Genomic DNA, 17,636 nt, shown 5'->3' on the forward strand with positions numbered 1-17,636 from the left:
TTCTGGGTTGTTTTCACTCTCTCAGATGTGATTATGTCTTCAGTCTGCTCTCACTCTGCTGCTGTGACACACAAAGGAAGCACAGAAAGAAAAGGATATTGTTATTTTCTATGTTGCATGTTACACACTAACACATTTTTGATTGCTGTACATGTTTTTTTTACTATAATCTAATATACTGTAAATAAAATATAAATATAAAAAAATCACAAAAACAATAGTCAAATAGTCTGTAAAATATTGTGAAAAAAATCATCTGTGAATGAACAAATCCCTTATTTTTCCAAACAAAGGGACTGTAAAAATACTGTAACATAATTTACAAATGTCACGTTTCAACCCTTTCATGCATTATTTGAATGTAATTAACAGGATCAGGATTAATCACTGCTAGCAGTAGTGACAGTGGATCCGAGGATGTAATGTCATTTTCTGTTACTGGTTTGTTAAATAAGTATTTTTCTGGTTCAAAAGTCAAATGGCTGGGGTCCAGCTGAGAGGACATATTTGTAATTTCATGAAAATAGGTTTATAAACAAAAATTCAATTGCATTGTATTTACTGTGAATGCTGCAAAGCATTCACAGTATTGTTCTTGTACTCCAAAAACCTTCGGTCGCTAAAAACTCAAGCAGCGTTTGGGCTACAGACACCGTTCTGGTATCAAAACGTTCAGCCTGTCCTGGAGATTTGTGCTATTACTTTTCTTTTTTGTAACCTTTATACTTTTTAAGATATTGAACTTTTTATAATCTTCATTTTTGCCATTCAAAATGAATGGGGAAGTTTCAAATCCTTTTCAAATCCTTTCAGGCTTTAAAAGCTAATAACTTCAGCACACTTTCAGCTAGAAAAACCATTTAAGCTTTAAAATGAAGCCAAGGCTTTCAGCTATTCAGCTATTACTTTTTGTATTGATATCTTTTATGGTTTTTGAACAGTTACAGTTTAAGCATAAGAAGGTTTTTTGCTCTTTTTAGCGTTTATAATGGTTGTGTATTGGGTCGTCTAGAGTGCGCATTCCAAAGGTTAGAGTGAGAGACTTCAAATTCTTAAGCTGAAAATTTTCTCTCTAAACTGCCGCTGTGTCCACACTCTTCACTCTACAGCCATCGTTTTATGATCAAAACGTAGAGCCGCTTCTCTACTTTCAAACAATGTGTCTCCCAGCCCTGAGAAATTTAAACTTTTTAAACTGTGAAGCTTCAAGCAGAGGGAGCACCCTCCAACTCCTCCATCCGCCTCTATAGTAATTTTCGGGAGGTGATTTTCTCAAAACCAGAAAAGAGCCCTTTTTTAAAACTGCTCCCATGACCACATTTTGAAAGCCAGGAAAATAAAAATTATACCATTGTTTAGAGCAGGGCCTTGTGACACTCACAGTTCAAAAATTATTTTGATAGAAGCTACGGGTTTTGATTTATAAGCAGTTGTTCGGGAGGTGCGCCAATACAAATTCAACAGGGCTTTGCCACAAAGTGCATGTAGCCCCTTAACTGGCAAGGGCCCGGTGACGGGCCGTTTGTAGTCCCTTTTATATGGCAGGCTAGACCCTCCCATTTTATTGACACGTCATTCGGCCAATCATGTAACTGGCTGCACCAAATCACCTGACAAAGCTACGTGACGCCCTCTGAGTATTATTGGCTCTGGGAAACCCATTTCTTAACATGATTGGCCGAATGAGGTGTCAGTCAAAATGGGCGGGTCTAGCCTGCCATATAAATGCACTTCATTCGGCCGGCGGACCAGACGCAGCCAGTTAATAGGCTATGAAATGGGTTGTTCAGAGCCAATAATAACCAGAGGGTGTTATGTAGTTTTTGTCAGGTGATTTTTTTGCTGCCAGTTAAGGGGTTAAACAGTTACACAGCTGTTTTGAGTTGGCAGAACTAAATGTGTAGCAGCATTCTGATTGGCTCATAAGACTTTAAACTGATTGGTGGATTTATCTTCTGCATGCAAGCTGTTCAAAGTTGAGCTGTTTTTTGTTCTTTCATAACTTCAGCACCGTTTATGCTACAGAAACCGTTCTGGTATCAAAATGCTCAGCTTCTTCTGCAGATTTATGTTATTACTTTATGCCATTACGTTTAACAGCTGTTAAGCTGTTTAACAGCTGTTCAGCATTATTAACAGCTGTTCAGCGTGTTTAACAGCTGTTCAGCATTATTAACAGCTGTTCAGCGTGTTTAACAGCTGTTCAGCATTATTACAGCTGTTCAGCATTATTAACAGCTGTTCAGCAGTTTAACAGCTGTTCAGCAATTTTAACAGCCGTTCAGCTTTTTAACAGCTGTTCAGCAGTTTTAACACCTGTTCAGCATTATTAACAGCTGTTCAGCATTATTAACAGCTGTTCAGCATTTTTTAACAGCTGTTCAGCATTTTTAACAGCTGTTCAGCTTTTTAAACACCTGTTCAGCTTTTTTAACAGCTGTTCAGCAGTTCAACAGTTCAGTGATTCAGCTGTTCAGCGATTCAGCTGTTCAGCGATTCAGCAGTTCAGCGATTCAGCTATTCAGCAGTTCAGGTATTCAGCAGTTCAGGAATTCAGCAGTTCAGCAGTTCATTGAAGCTCATTCAGGAAATAAAGTTTCAGCTGTTTTAAGCCTTTCTTGGCATTTCAGCTGCAATCTTTCAGCATGCAGCATTCACAGTGCATTTTCTTCAGGAAATGCTTTTTCTAGTTTGTTTTAGTTTTTTGTTGTTGTTTTGTTTTTTCATGCTTAAAGAGAAATTAAAACACTCGGGGAAATTTACACACATTCTCATAATTCGTGCATCAAGAAAATCAAGGAGAAAAAATCAAAAGAAAAAGATTCTATTTTTTTTATTCCATCCATCCGTCCGATTAATTTATTAATCGAAATACAGCACTTAAGACATCATTGTAGCAAGTCTTACCTACTCTATTGTAGAATAGAGAGGATCTTCTGCTACACTTTGGTAGACCGCTGCAAAGGGCATGGTTCCTGTTTTTGATTCAATGATAAGTGGAATTAATTCAGTCGGGAGCCACAAATTTCACTTCATTAAACAGTTATTAATCTTAGATTATTACAAGTTACTTGGTGATTTTTCTGATGCTCTGTTTCAACACCACTATTAAAATGGCCTTTAATCAGAGTCTCACCTCGTTGTTGAGTGTCACGCAGGCCTGGAGAGAAGTAACTGGGTCTACAGCAAAACCCATCTTCATCTTCTGAAAGAGAGAAACAGAGACAGATAACCAGCTGTCATAGGGCGAGAGGCAGAGTGGACCCTGTACAGGTTACCGTCCTGTCGCAGGGCCAACACAGATACTATGTTCTTAAAAAAATTCAGGAATTAATTTGTTTGTGGTGGACATCTCTCTTATTGCACTCCTCCTTTGTCTCGTCATTTGGCAATGGCAACATTCTTGGTTGTACTCTTTTTTAATTGTTTGCATTCTCATGTATTAATGATTTCACTTTTGGATGAAAGGTTGGCATGATCCTGAGATTTGACCCAGCATTTTGCATTTTTGGACTGTTATAGTTAGTTCTTCGCTTTGTAGCTGTGTATTATTTTTATATTTTATATTATATGTGTCTTACACTTGGGTCCCACCCTGCCTGCCACACATGACAAAATTGAATGTATACATTGGTTTTGTTCAAAAATAAAAGTTATTGTGTTTAAGCTGAAGTTTATCTTGTAACTGAATGCACATCTGAAGTTGTACCTCAGCATGTACATGTATACCACATGTACCCATTTTGAGCTGCATGAGGAAACTGTCAGCCCTCACCTTAGAGACAATACATGTGTGAAAGAGGTGCTTCAAGGTTGTACCACAGTAAATGTGGTTTTCTTTTGAGGGGTAAGTTTAAGAAGCTCAAATTATCACTAGCAGCTGCACATTTATAAATAACACAGACACATCGAACAAAGGGGCAGAAACTACCTCTCAAGAATCGTTTTATCTTTTTCCTGCTTGTGGCTTCAAAGAAATAATTTTGTGCTACTGCTCAGTTTAAAAACAACACAAGACAAAAAACAGCTCGGTACTGTACATACCTTTCTTGTCCCTGTTTTTTCTTACAACAGCATATGTTGCTCTGCCTGCATTCACTGTGCTGGTCTCTGTGGAGACTGAAATCCCAAACAGAAAGAAACCTATTAAACAGTTGCAGATTATTTCATAATTCAAGTCATTGAGCTTACATTTACATTTATTATTAAACTTTTTTAACCTACAGTTCAGAAAATCTATTCGTCAGGCTGAGACTGATCTGACATGGATGATGACGATAATGATGGTTATTAATATTATTATTTAACTTACAAATATGTGATAAAGTATTTCTAAGATCATGTGAGCATTGTCTTGGGAAACAGTAGGAAATTACCTTTGCCAGATTTCTCTTTTCCTAATAGATAATACAGTGAGTTTCTGTTTCATTACACAAAAGCAATTAACCTGAAATACTGACACAGTGTTTGTGTTCTGACCTGTTTGATCCTCAGCTGAGCCTGAACCCTCTGCATTTCTTGACAGGCAGCGCAATGCTGCTAATGCTGCTTTTTAAGTAAATAAAATCAAAACATTAATAATAATGAATTATTAACACATTAATTAACACATTGTGTTACCTTGTGTGACTCCAGATTAAAGTTACTTATGAGCCATACACTTTTGGTTAAGCAGGCCATATTGTGAGTGTGCAAAAGCAATAAACCCAAAGTTATTTATCAAATATAATATTTCTGTTATTTTCTTTACCTCTGTTCCAGTAATCTTTGCCAAAGTGATACAGTCCCAATGCTGCCATCAACAGAACGATAAATAAAACGGTGACAACGATCCCTGCAGTGGCAGCTGAGGAGGAACGAATCTCCTCTGAGCGATCTTTGGAAAGATGGAAGAAGTTGAAATGAGAAAGGAAAGATAAACCATCTAATTCTTCATGTTAGCTTTTTCCTACTGACACAATTATAATCTTGCCAATCAACTTCAAAGCTTCGAACACACCTTCAAAGTTTAGTACAGCTGTTTCAGTTGTTTGATTTGGCCATTTAAGTTGGCAATTTAACCGTATTTCAGAAATGCTTCCTACAAACAGATTCAGCAGCTGCTTTAAAGAGCATCAGCTCTCAGTCACTTCACATGCATTTAAACCTCATTTCAAACACCTCAGTGTCTCACCTGTGACTTTCAGCCAGCTCTCTGGTGATTCTCCAGCTCCTGAGATGCTGCACTTGTAAAGTCCTTCATCAGACTTGGAAACTCTGTAGATGTTCATGTTTCCTGTGGAGCTTCTGTGGATGTGACGTCCATCTTTATAGAAATCAGCTGAGAGGTTGGAGGAAGCGATTTTCTTTCTACAGGGTAGAGTCATAGATTCTTCCATGAACACAGGAAGAGCAGGAACCTCCAGGATCACAGAACCATCTGAAACGACATGCATTTGATATTTATGTCATTTTACATTTTAATTAAAATTAATCCTAAAATCTTGTTGTCTCACTGTAAATCATACCGGTGACAGAGATGTTGATAATGTTGCTTTTCTTCCCTCCTTCAGTCTCACTCCAGTACTCTCCACTGTCACCAGCATAAACATTTTTAATGTCGCAGGATGATCCTGCTGCTGTTTTGCTACAAGATTGTAATTTCCCTTTAAATTTATGCACAACGTCACAATTAACGACACCTTCACAGTAAAATGTTACTGATTCATATTCAAAGAACTGCGATCTGTTTGGAGCGATACTCAGAGAAACTGCATCTGAAACAAAGAAGAAAGATTCAGTTTAGACTTTTACTGCTGAAACTGCTGCAGTAAACAAAACAAAACAAAAAAACATGTTTTTTGTTTTTCAAAATGTTTTGCTCCTCCAAAATGTTACAGTGTTCATATAAATCAGCAAATATCAGGTACTCACCAACTTTCTGATCCTCTCCATCCAGCAGAATTATTATTGTCATCACTGAAGAGATAAAAGAAAATTACTGCTGTACAAAGACATTTGTTGACTCTTAAATCTACTAGTAAATGTACATAATCATTGATACTTGGTGATGGCCACATTTTTATCAACATTAATACCTTTCTTTAATCATGTGGAAACAGAGAAAATACTCACACAGTCCTGTGCACAGAGCTCTCATACTGTCTGGCTGCAGATTAAAGACAATCTATTTTTACAAAAGTAGTTTCCAATGAAGCTGAGCTGCTTTTGTGTCGAGTCAAGCCTCGGTGTTTCAGTTCACTATCAGTGGGTTGAACAAGGAAGTAGTTCAGACTAATGCTGTTTGATGCAACTTGTAGGTGGTTCATATTTCCTGAGAACATTTGACTTCAGATCGGTGGCAAACTAGCACTACAAACACAAAGTCTTCAGAGCAGGAAGCAGTGTTGACTTTTGAATGGCAGTTAACATTTTTATACCTTTTCACCTCAAATTTTTGGAATGTTTTGTAATATACTGATATATGGGATTATATCAGCACAAAAATTAAACAGAATCAAATACAACCTGTTAAAGATGATCTGCTGAAAATATATTTTGTAGCTTAAAAATAACACATTGCTTTTGCAGCAATGGCAGCTCATATGCATCATCCTACATTTTAACTTTTTTCCAGGAAGATTTAAAGTTGTGTACTGGATAGTCCAGCATACTGTAGTATGCATGTGGCTGATGTGAGACTTATGTGGCCTTAACAGTTATTACAAAATAAAATATTTGTCTTTCTTATTTTTAACTATATCAAATACAATGAGAAAAAAAAAGAAACATTTAGCACAAAGAAAATCACAGGTCACGTGTGTCCACAAACACACCACAGAGTCCATTAACAAACAAATAGCAATACTGCAGTTATATTGCAGATGTTTATCAGAATTACACTGGATCTTTTAAAAATGGCATTTGCATTCATGACTTTTATTTAACAGTCTCATTGCTCATTTCCTCTGGCTCTCTGGGCTCTTGGCCTTTGGGGTCTCCGTCTGGGGTCTCCTTCCTTCCTCCTCTGGGGTGTGTGCGCAGTTGCCATCAGGATGTGTGGTTTCGGGTCTTCTGAGCTCCTGGTGGGCCGTGGATGACCCAGGTCCCTGGGTCTTTCCCTGTTTGCCTCTGGATCCTGAGGAGCCTGGTTGTGACTTCTTGCCCTCATTATTGAGTACATATAATTCACAAACGCACAGCTTAAAGCAGATAACCCGAAAGCTGGAGAGGGAATGGCGTCTCACTAAATTAGAAGATGCTCATATAGCCTGGAAAAAGAGTTTGTTGCTCTATAAAAAAGCCCTCCGTAAAGCTAGGACATCTTACTATTCATCATTAATTGAAGAAAATAAGAACAACCCCAGGTTTCTTTTCAGCACTGTAGCCAGGCTGACAAAGAGTCAGAGCTCTGTAGAGCCGAGTATTCCTTTCACGTTAACTAGTAGTGACTTCATGGATTTCTTTACAAATAAAATTTTAGACATTCGAGAAAAAATTATTCATAACCATCTCAAAGATTATTCTTCATGTTCGGCTGTTTTCAGCACTGCTGGTATTTGTTTAGACTCTTTTGCTCCAGTTGATCTTTCAGAGTTAACTTCAATAGTTACTTCCTCCAAACCAGCAATATGTTTGTTAGATCCCATTCCTACTAGACTGTTCAAAGAAGTCTTTCCAATTATTGATGCTTCAATCTTAAAAATTATCAATCAGTCTTTATTAGTTGGCTATGTACCTCAGACCTTCAAGGTGGCTGTAATTAAACCTCTGCTTAAAAAGCCATCACTTGACCCAGCTGTCTTAGCTAATTATAGGCCAATCTCCAACCTTCCTTTTCTCTCAAAGATTCTTGAAAGAGTAGTTGTAAAACAGCTAACTGATCATCTGCAGAGGAACGGTTTATTTGAAGAGTTTCAGTCAGGTTTCAGAATTCATCACAGTACAGAAACAGCATTAGTGAAGGTTACAAATGATCTTCTTAGAGCCTCTGACAGTGGACTCATCTCTGTTCTTGTCCTGTTGGACCTCAGTGCAGCTTTTGATACTGTTGACCATAACATTTTATTACAGAGATTAGAGCTTGCTATAGGTATTAAAGGTACTGCACTGCAGTGGTTTGAATCATATTTATCTCATAGACTCCAATTTGTTCATGTAAATGGGGAGTCTTCTTCAGACAGTAAGGTTAATTATGGAGTTCCACAGGGTTCTGTGCTAGGACCAATTTTATTTACATTATACATGCTTCCCTTAGGCAGTATTATTAGAAAGCACTGCATCAATTTTCATTGTTATGCAGATGATACTCAGCTTTACCTATCAATGAAGCCAGATGACACACATCAATTAGTTAAACTGCAGGAATGTCTTAAAGATATTAAGGCCTGGATGACCTCTAATTTCCTGCTTCTAAATTCAGATAAAACTGAAATTCTTGTTCTCGGCCCCACAAATCTTAGAAACATGGTGTCTAACCAGATACTTACTCTGGATGGCATTACTTTGGCCTCCAGTAACACTGTGAGAAATCTTGGAGTCATTTTTGACCAGGATATGTCCTTCAATGCACATATTAAACAAATATGTAGGACCGCTTTTTTGCATTTGCGCAATATTTCTAAAATTAGAAACATCCTTTCTCAGAGTGATGCTGAAAAGCTCATTCATGCATTTATTACTTCTAGGCTGGATTATTGTAATTCATTATTATCAGGCTGTCCTAAAAGCTTTCTGAAAAGCCTTCAGCTGATCCAAAATGCTGCAGCTAGAGTACTGACAGGGACTAGAAAGAGAGAGCATATTTCTCCCATATTGGCTTCTCTTCATTGGCTCCCTGTTAAATCTAGAATAGAATTTAAAATTCTTCTCCTCACATACAAGGTCTTGAATAATCAGGCACCATCTTATCTCAAAGACCTCATAGTACCATATCACCCCAACAGAGCACTTCGCTCTCAGACTGCTGGCTTACTTGTGGTTCCTAGGATACTTAAGAGTAGAATGGGAGGCAGAGTCTTCAGCTTTCAGGCGCCTCTTCTGTGGAACCAGCTTCCAGCTTGGATTCGGGAGACAGACACCCTCTCTATTTTTAAGATTAGGCTTAAAACTTTCCTTTATGATAAAGCTTATAGTTAGGGCTGGATCAGGTGACCCTGAACCATCCCTTAGTTATGCTGCTATAGGCCTAGTCTGCTGGGGGGTTCACATAATGCACTGTTTCTCATTCACCTTATTTACTTTGTTTATACTCCACCCTGCATTTAATCATTAATTGATATTAATCTCTGGCTCTCTTCCACAGAATGGCTTTCTCTCCCCTCAGCCCAACCGGTCGCGGCAGATGACTGCCCCTCCCTGAGCCTGGTTCTGCTGGAGGTTTCTTCCTGTTAAAAGGGAGTTTTTCCTTTCCACTGTCGCCAAGTGCTTGCTCATAGGGGGTCGTTTTGACTGTTGGGTTTTCTCTGTATTATTGTAGGGTCTTTACCCACAATACAAAGCGCCTTGAGGCGACAGTTTGTTGTGATTTGGCGCTATATAAATAAAATTGAATTGAATTGAATTGAATTGAATTCCATGACAGAGGAACACACATTACTACAAACCACAGCTAGATTGTGTGTATGTGTGTATTTGTGTTTAATTCCTGTTTCCATCTTGTTTTTCCATGATCTGTGTTCAAATGTATTCCATCCAGTGTCATGTCTGTTATATTTCATTTCCCATGTCCTCCTGTTTGGTTAGTGTTCCTGTGTCTGTCTTGGCCCTTCTGTGTTTAGTTTCCTTCCCATTGTTCTTTTGTGTGTGTGGTTCTAAGGTTCCCGCTCCCATGGCTTTGGAGTTCAGTTCTCCCTGTATTGTCAGCCTGTGATCTGTTTAGTCATGCTCAGGTCCCCTCTGTGTTAAGTTTACATCTGCGTCTTGGTTTGTTACTTCCTGCTTTATTTTGACAGTCTTGTGTTCCTTATACTTTGTATTTAGTTTTGCTTCCCCTTGTCTCATCAGTGTGATTATCGGTGTGTCCAGTTGTGTGCCTCACTTGCTTCCACTCCCCTCATTTTCCCTTTTGTATGTATTGTCTGCAGTTCTCCTTGGCCCTTGACGCGTCGTCATTGGATTTCCCTGCTGTGTGCTTTATGCCACGTTCATGTTTATGCTGCCAAGTTTTATGAATAAAGCCTTAAGTTATCTTTAACCTCCTTGTCTTATGAGTCCTGCACTGGGGTCCTCTGCCTTGCTTGTCACAGCTCCAATCCTGAAAGCCAGACATGAACAAAAAAAATAATTAAAGCCACCAGCAGCGATAATTGGGCCCTTGCACCCGACACGCGTCGACCCATGGCGCACCCGAGCCATGCCACCCTCGGAGGTTTTTTGATCGTGATGGTGTACAGAATGTCTGTAACCAATTTTATTCATTTACGGGAAACTAAATCTTTTGCTCTGCATATATACCCAATGCTATAATTGGAGGGTGGTCACGGCTCCAGCGTGCAAAATGGGGCATGGGTCTGATTGACTTTTTTGGTCGTGATATTGTACAGAATGTCTGTAACCAATTTCATACATTTCTGCGAAACTAAATCTTTTGCTCTACATATAAACCCAATGCAGTATTTGGGGTGTGGTCACGGCCGTGGCGTGCAAAATGGGACATGGGTCTTATCGACTTTTTTGATCAGGATGTCAAGAATGTTGAAACAAATTTTCATGCATTTCAGGCCATTGAATATTCTATAAAGCCATGAATAACTTTTTATGGACTACTTGTCTAGATGATCTGGAAATGCCCTAAGAGGAGATGATTTAAATAGCTGGCCTGAAAATGACAAAAATTGACACCTTCAATTGAAAATGGCTGACTTCCTGTAGGGTATGGGTCCAAGCGACTTTTTTGTGCATCTTAGGATGTTAGATGAGCCTGCACAATTTCAGATATGTAGATAAAATGTACCTCCGGGGCTAAGTAAAAAACATGGTATTTCATAATATTTCCAGGTACCACTAGGTGATGCTCTAAGATTTAGGGACTTCATGCATATCATTGTGTTCAGGGCAGGAGGCTTATCAAACTGCTGAAGTTTGACGCAGATTGGGCAATGTGGCTTTGACTTACCATTTTTGTCTTCATGGCAAAACATCGAAATTTGCCATCCTGTCAGGGTCGCGCCCTTTGACGAAAACTCAGTTTTGAAAACAATTTAAGGCCAACTTCTTAAGGCTTTCCAGGGGAAATTTGAGTTGGGTCTGCTCAACCACCTTGGAGCTGTACCTCAAAGTGTCAAACATGACATTTCCTGTACCCACTAGGTGGCGCTGCAACTGTCAGTAAATATTATCATATGTATGAGTTCAGGGGCGGACCATTATCCTACTGAGGAAGTTTGATCCAGATTGGAAAATGTAGGTTTGAATGAGAGGCAATCAAAATTTCCGAAATTCACTGTGGTGTCACGGCCACGCCCTCTGGCCATTTTTTAAATTTAGATTCCCCCTGGTGTGTACATGAGACAAAACAAATATGAGGTTGATAACATCCAAAACCTCTGAGTTATTACAGAAAGTACAAGGGCAGGAAATCGCTAAAATCACCCATTTAATTCAAAATGGCAGACTACCTTTTGAGTTTAGGGCATTGGACCCTGTGGGTTTTTTTTTTTTCTTTTTCTTTTTTTTGTTTGTGTGGACATGTTACATATGTGTACCAAATTTCATACATGTATGTGAAACACAGCAGTGGGAATTGAACTAAAGGTGGCGCTGTAGGGCCATTTTAAAAAGACCGTGCCTGAAACCATTAAAATACTTAAATTTTCACCAGAACTGACATGTGTGCAAAAGTTCATGAGTTTTTGAGCATGTTTAGGCCCTCAAAAAAGCAATTAATTTGCCTAAATGTCCAAAACAATTACAATAGGGCCTTCACACAGGTTGTGCTCGGCCCCTAAAAAGAATTTGTGTGAGACCCAGTGCAGTTTTAGTGGGTTGGATGCATTTTGTACATATAATGTTTTGGATAAAATAATATTCAAAACATTGCTGCTGACTTCCTTAATAATACTGTCTGTGTTCACCTTGAATAATTATTTTTAAATACTCATACACTGCCTGGCCAAAAAAAAGGCACCACCAAAAAAAAAGTCACACACTAAGATTTAATTGGACTGCCTTTAGCTTTGATTACGGCATGCATTCGCTGTGGCATTGTTTCGATAAACTTCTGCAATGTCTGGACCAGGGTTATTATAGTTAACGAAAACGAACGAAATAACGAAAACTGAAATTGAAAAAACATTGTCGTTAACTGAAATAAATAAAAACTAAAATTAAAAGGAAAAAACGATAACTAACTAAAACTGTATTCTGAGTTTAAAAACTAACTAAAATCATAAATAAAATGACCTTCCTTTTCTTGTTTGTCATTTTATTTAAAAGCCTTGTGGATTGATCACTTTTCCGCTCTCCGAGTTTAAGCTGGGAGCGCCGTCGGGCAGCTGTGTGCGTGCTCACCGCGCCGGTCCGCAAAGTAATGGTAGCGGTCTGCCCAGAAAGCGGCACAGTCCCATATGGAGTTTCTTTGAGTCCGATAATACAGATAGAAGAGTGTCTTGTTGTGAATTCCGTATTTTACGGGAGGGGTGGCAACCTTATTAAACAAAGCGAACAGTGCGCGGCTCTTATGAATGAAACAATGCTCTGGGTTATGTTTTGCCTGTTCGCTTTGTTTAATAGTGTTGCTACCCCTCCCTTAAAATACGGAATCGCTCCTAACCGCCAAATAATGGACGATTCAGTAATTTCCATATTTTCGGATGGTAGCCCTACTCACAAATGTCAGCAAATTCCTGGAGGGAGCTGCTAAAACTGGACGTGAGGGAATGAAGAAAGTGTAAAAACAGGGACAAATATGTTTGCAGCCAAAAAACTGAGCACAAAGAGAGAGGACCAGCCGGCACTGCATATAAAACACCAGTACACGACCATAAGGTAATTAACACACACACCCAGCTACAAGCATAAATGCGGCATGAGGTCGGACACATATCGAGCATCTAACCAAGCTAGCTCCAAAACAGAAGCTGTTGTTAATCTGCTGCACTGACGCTGAACTTTATTGGGAGTTTATTGTAGAATTTATTGAGTTTGGGAGTTCATGTTTTGCTTTGTTTCTCCCTGTTGATGTTCATGTGTGTCCTTAATATTACACAAATTTAGCACGCAATGCTGCTGTCTGTGAACAGTTGGTTGTTGAATGTATTTCTTTTGTTCTGGGATCTTTTGTTGAGTTTTTATTACACAAGAGTCACTCTTGTACCTTGAATCTTAAACCTGACAAAGTATGAAAAACTAAAACTAATACTGAAACTAACGAAACTAAACTAAAACTAAGCAATAAACCAAAAATAAAAACTAATAAAAACGAGCAAAACTGCTCTGAAAACTAATTAAAACTAACTGAATTAAAGAAAAAAAAGTAAAAACTAACTAAAACTAAACTATAATGTAAAATCCAAAACTACTATAACCCTGGTCTGGACTCTGTGGTGGCCAATCCATGTGTGAAAATGATGTCTCATGCTCCCAGAATCACTCTTTCACAATTCGAGCCTTATGAATTCTGGCATCGTCATCTTGGAATATGCCCGTGCCATCAGGGAAGAAAAAATCCATTGATGGAATAACCTGGTCATTCAGTATATTCAGGTATTCAGTATTCAGTATGCTATTCAGTATATTCAGATCATAATCCAGGTGGCGACTTTTTTTTTGGCCAGGCAGTGTATATTCATCTTAGACACTCGAAGTGCCAAAAGGTCTCTGTAACATTACCTCACCACTGGTGACTTTAATTCAAATATGGCCACATTTAATTATTTAAAAAGAAAAACCAGGATGGCAACAGTCAAAATATTAGACTTACCACCCTACAAACATCACCCACTACCTCGTGGTTAAAATCAGAGTTTCTGTGGTCAGCTTAATTAAACAGTCTAGTAAATGTAAAGCAGCTGATGTTCATTTTGTCAGATGATCATGTACAGAAAATGTACAGCTTGTTCAATTAGAAAAACAATACATGATAATTCTGGGCTGTTTTCACTCTCTCAGATGTGAATATGTCTTCAGTCAGCTCTCACTCTGCAAGCTGTGGGACACAAAGGAAGCACAGAAAGAAAAGGATATAAACAATTTGCTATTCTACATATTAAACAATAAATTTTTGATTTGTGGCGAATCAAACATTAATTTTCCATTACTATACATGTTATTTCATCATGCTCTAATACACTGTGAACAGTAACATGTCGTGAGGTTTGTGACAGGTGAGGCAGCACCGCCCCCTATTGGTGCAGCATGGTACTTTATGCCTCACCCTATGTATTTTCACTGTGCATTTATGACCCATCACAAAGAATAAAGACTTCACACACATTCATTCAATATATTAGACTGTGGAATATCAGCATGTGTAGCACATGTGTAATCAAACATGTATACTGATATGACTCCCCTGAATGCACGTCACTGTAAAATATAAATAGCAATAAAATCACAAAATAGGCAGTGAATTAAAATGTAAAATGATGTGTGAATATATATATATATATATATATATATATATATATATATATATATATATATATATATATATATATATATATATATATATATATATTTTACAGAAAAACTATAATTTTTCCATACATAAGGGAAAATATCCATCCATTCCCTTCTGGTTATCCGAGGCCAAGTCGCTTTCCTCTCCCCAGCCACCTCCACCAGCTCATCCGGAGGGAACCCAGGGCGTTCCCAGGCCAGCCGAGAGATACAATCTCCCCAGCATGTCCTGGGTCTACCCCGGGGCCTGATCAGTATTGCCAATACCAGCTTGAATTTTGCTCAGTTTTGGATCGGAAAGGAAATATGTGGTATCGATCATTACTATTTAGCACTAAACTCATCCAACTTATGGATCGCATTTAATTGGGAATGTATTACAATGGGATCAGATTTTTCATCCGAGGAAAATCTGAGTGATTTAGGAGATGATTTTATTGGAATTAACGTTAGGAAAAATCGGGACCTGCAGAAGCCTAGAGCGAAAATCAGATTTGTGCGACTTCGACTTGGGTGCATTTTACTGTATAAAGCGCATGAAAAATACAACTCACCATAACACTGATTCCGTGTGAGCCCTGAGGTTGTTCCTCTGCAACTCATTTTTGCTAGCTTGTGTGTTGGCTGGGTTCAGCGTATACATGCAGAGTGGCTGCAGAGAAGCAGTGTTGAGTGTCAGCTTGACTTGGCTGGGCCTGCCTCACTGCTGTCTCCAGTGTTGTTAAATATAAATGGTAAATAGACTAGTTCTTACGGCGCTTTCTGCTCTTGTTGAGCACTCAGATAGTTAAACGAGCATTATGTATGTCAAACAACCTATTTCATTAGACAGGCCTGGGAACCAGTGACGCTTGTGGGTTTAATTTTAGCGGTGACATATAACGTGACTGAGACAAGCGTCTTGACGCACGTCAAAAGGGATGGATGTAACAGAGAGAATCTGCCCATTTTTCAAAATAAAACATTGTTCAAATTCAGATAATAAGTAAAACTGAAATAATATGAGTTATTTATTCTTTTAGTGCAGCCCAGTACCAAATGACCCACAGACCGGTACTGGTCCAGGGCCCGGGGGTTTGGGACCTCTAGTATAGGAGACTGGTTCCAGAGCATAGGTTGAGGTGAGCCTTACTATATCTAGCCAGTAACTCTCAGTCTCACACACTTGCTCAGGCTCCTTCCCCACCAGAAAAGTGACATCCCATTTCCCTATTGCCAGCCTTGATAGTCAGGGATTGGTCTACACTTGGCTGCTGCCCAACACAGACTGCATTCAACCCCTACGATACTACAATACTGAGTGGTGAGCATACAGGAGTCCATATCTCCTCTCCGCCCAGGGCTCCGCCACTAAGGCCCAGCCACCAGGTGCGCTCCCTTTAGCACCCTCCCCAGGCCTGGCTTCAAGATGGGAACAACTGTTCCCTTGCCTTTTTCTCATGAGAGTCATACTAATACTGTAATATTTAAAATTAGAAATATATTGTATGTAAACTCTTTTCATCTTGAAATAGTTCAACGCTGAATCACTGTTTCTTTAAATGTCAGTTTTGATTTGAAATTCCTGTACCCAGTTTGATGTTAATAAATATGATATTTCAACTTCAATATTTTGCTTTTAGAAAAAATATTTGACAGCAAACTAAATACATACACATCTATGGCTGGAAAGAGGGTAGGACACACCCACACAGGCAACAACTCTTTTTTTCTTGCGCAAAGGAATAGAGGAAAGATACAGCCCCCTGGGACATGTTGAATGCATGATATGTAAGTGTTAATTCTGTGTTTAATTATGCAAAAAGAATTATTGGTCTGTGTGTTTGCAGTTCTACCAGCATTTAAAAACAGTTATGCGATTTAGAGCACCTGCAGGAGTGTACGATTCTGAAGGGTTAATCTAGTTCCCACTGAAGACCCTGGAGAGTGAGGATCAAACTGGGGCAAGGTGACCAACTTTTCCTGTGGCTCAGTCACTTCCTCCACTAGTGTCTCAGCCTCTCCTGGTGCATCAAGTACTCCATCACTAATTAAGCAATCAACAAGTGCATCTCACGTGTCGTCTTTCCTAAACGACAGGATCATGACAATATTCCAAAAGAGCCAGCAAATCGGCCTTCCTACAATCTGCCCACTTCTCCAGACTGGAAGCAGCAACAAAACCATCCAGGTCAAACACCATACTGACACAGCCAACACCACAGTCAAACACCTGAGTCTTCATGCCCAACTTCCTCAGGCCTACTGTCCATCTATTTTCTGGAGTTTACTGACATTGGGGCAGCTTTAAAAGTAAAAAAAATCTCTGAACTGCCAACTCCCTCTAGAGAAACCCCGAAAACAAGAAAAGCAAAACAATAACTGAGTACTCGACGGAAGAGTTTACAGTTCAGCTGGGCACTCCCCTAATTCTCTGAGGAAGTTTCACAGCGCACACAGCAATTTCAGGTGACGCCCCCACCACTACACACACACACACACACACACACACACGTCCTGAGAGGAAAGAGTTCCTGGATGAGCCCCCACATACCGTATGTTATGTCACGTTGGTCTAGGGGATGAGGGAGCAACAAGTGGGCAAGAAAATAAACAAGAATAGCCAAAACAATCGTTAGAAATAAATAATGTTTATTAATAAGAAAATGCTAAATACGAGCCAGAACACAAAAAAATCTCCAAACAGAAGCCACCACCTATCCAGCTATGGCAAAAGTAAACATGCTGCTCATGTAACCTTCATAAAAGATAAATCCACAAACAAACACAAAACACTCTTACAGAAACACTCTCCACCACGGGAGTGCGAGCACCAGTCTGCTAGAACTGGCCTTACCACACTCTCTCTCCTCTCTCAGCGGAGTCTCCTCGCTGCCTCTTTATCTCAGATGTCCATAATTGTAAGCAGAAACACTTTATGAACCTGCTCTTGCTCAGGGGGGGGGCACAGTGACCCCACCCACACACAACAATCCAGCACCCAGCTGTAACAGTTCATCAATGATTAACAGAGCAGACAGCTCAGTGGACTTTGACAA

At 39.2% G+C, this 17,636-nt stretch overlaps 1 protein-coding gene across 1 annotated transcript; it reads right to left on the bottom strand.

Moving 5' to 3' along the window:
* Nucleotides 1-6,209, bottom strand: LOC115797580 (uncharacterized). The gene is made up of 10 exons (XM_030754181.1): nucleotides 6,115-6,209; nucleotides 5,914-5,958; nucleotides 5,508-5,756; nucleotides 5,174-5,419; nucleotides 4,751-4,876; nucleotides 4,480-4,548; nucleotides 4,045-4,119; nucleotides 3,137-3,205; nucleotides 2,908-2,975; nucleotides 1-61 (listed from the first exon to the last, which is right to left on the bottom strand). Exons 1-9 carry the CDS (start codon nucleotides 6,137-6,139, stop codon nucleotides 2,908-2,910), a joined length of 972 nt encoding a protein of 323 aa, XP_030610041.1. The 5' UTR covers nucleotides 6,140-6,209; the 3' UTR covers nucleotides 1-61.
* Nucleotides 6,210-17,636: the final 11,427 nt, after the last annotated feature.

Source organism: Archocentrus centrarchus, chromosome 18, assembly GCF_007364275.1.
Source record: "Archocentrus centrarchus isolate MPI-CPG fArcCen1 chromosome 18, fArcCen1, whole genome shotgun sequence".
NCBI classification, from domain to species: domain Eukaryota; kingdom Metazoa; phylum Chordata; class Actinopteri; order Cichliformes; family Cichlidae; genus Archocentrus; species Archocentrus centrarchus.

Coding starts and splice junctions, on each gene's coding strand:
- LOC115797580 (XM_030754181.1), bottom strand. CDS start 6,139: ATGAGAGCTCTGTGCACAGGACTGT. Junction 5,420..5,507: donor TATCAACATCTCTGTCACCG/GTATGATTTACA, acceptor ATGTCGTTTCAG/ATGGTTCTGTGATCCTGGAG. Junction 3,206..4,044: donor AAAAAACAGGGACAAGAAAG/GTATGTACAGTA, acceptor TCTCTCTTTCAG/AAGATGAAGATGGGTTTTGC.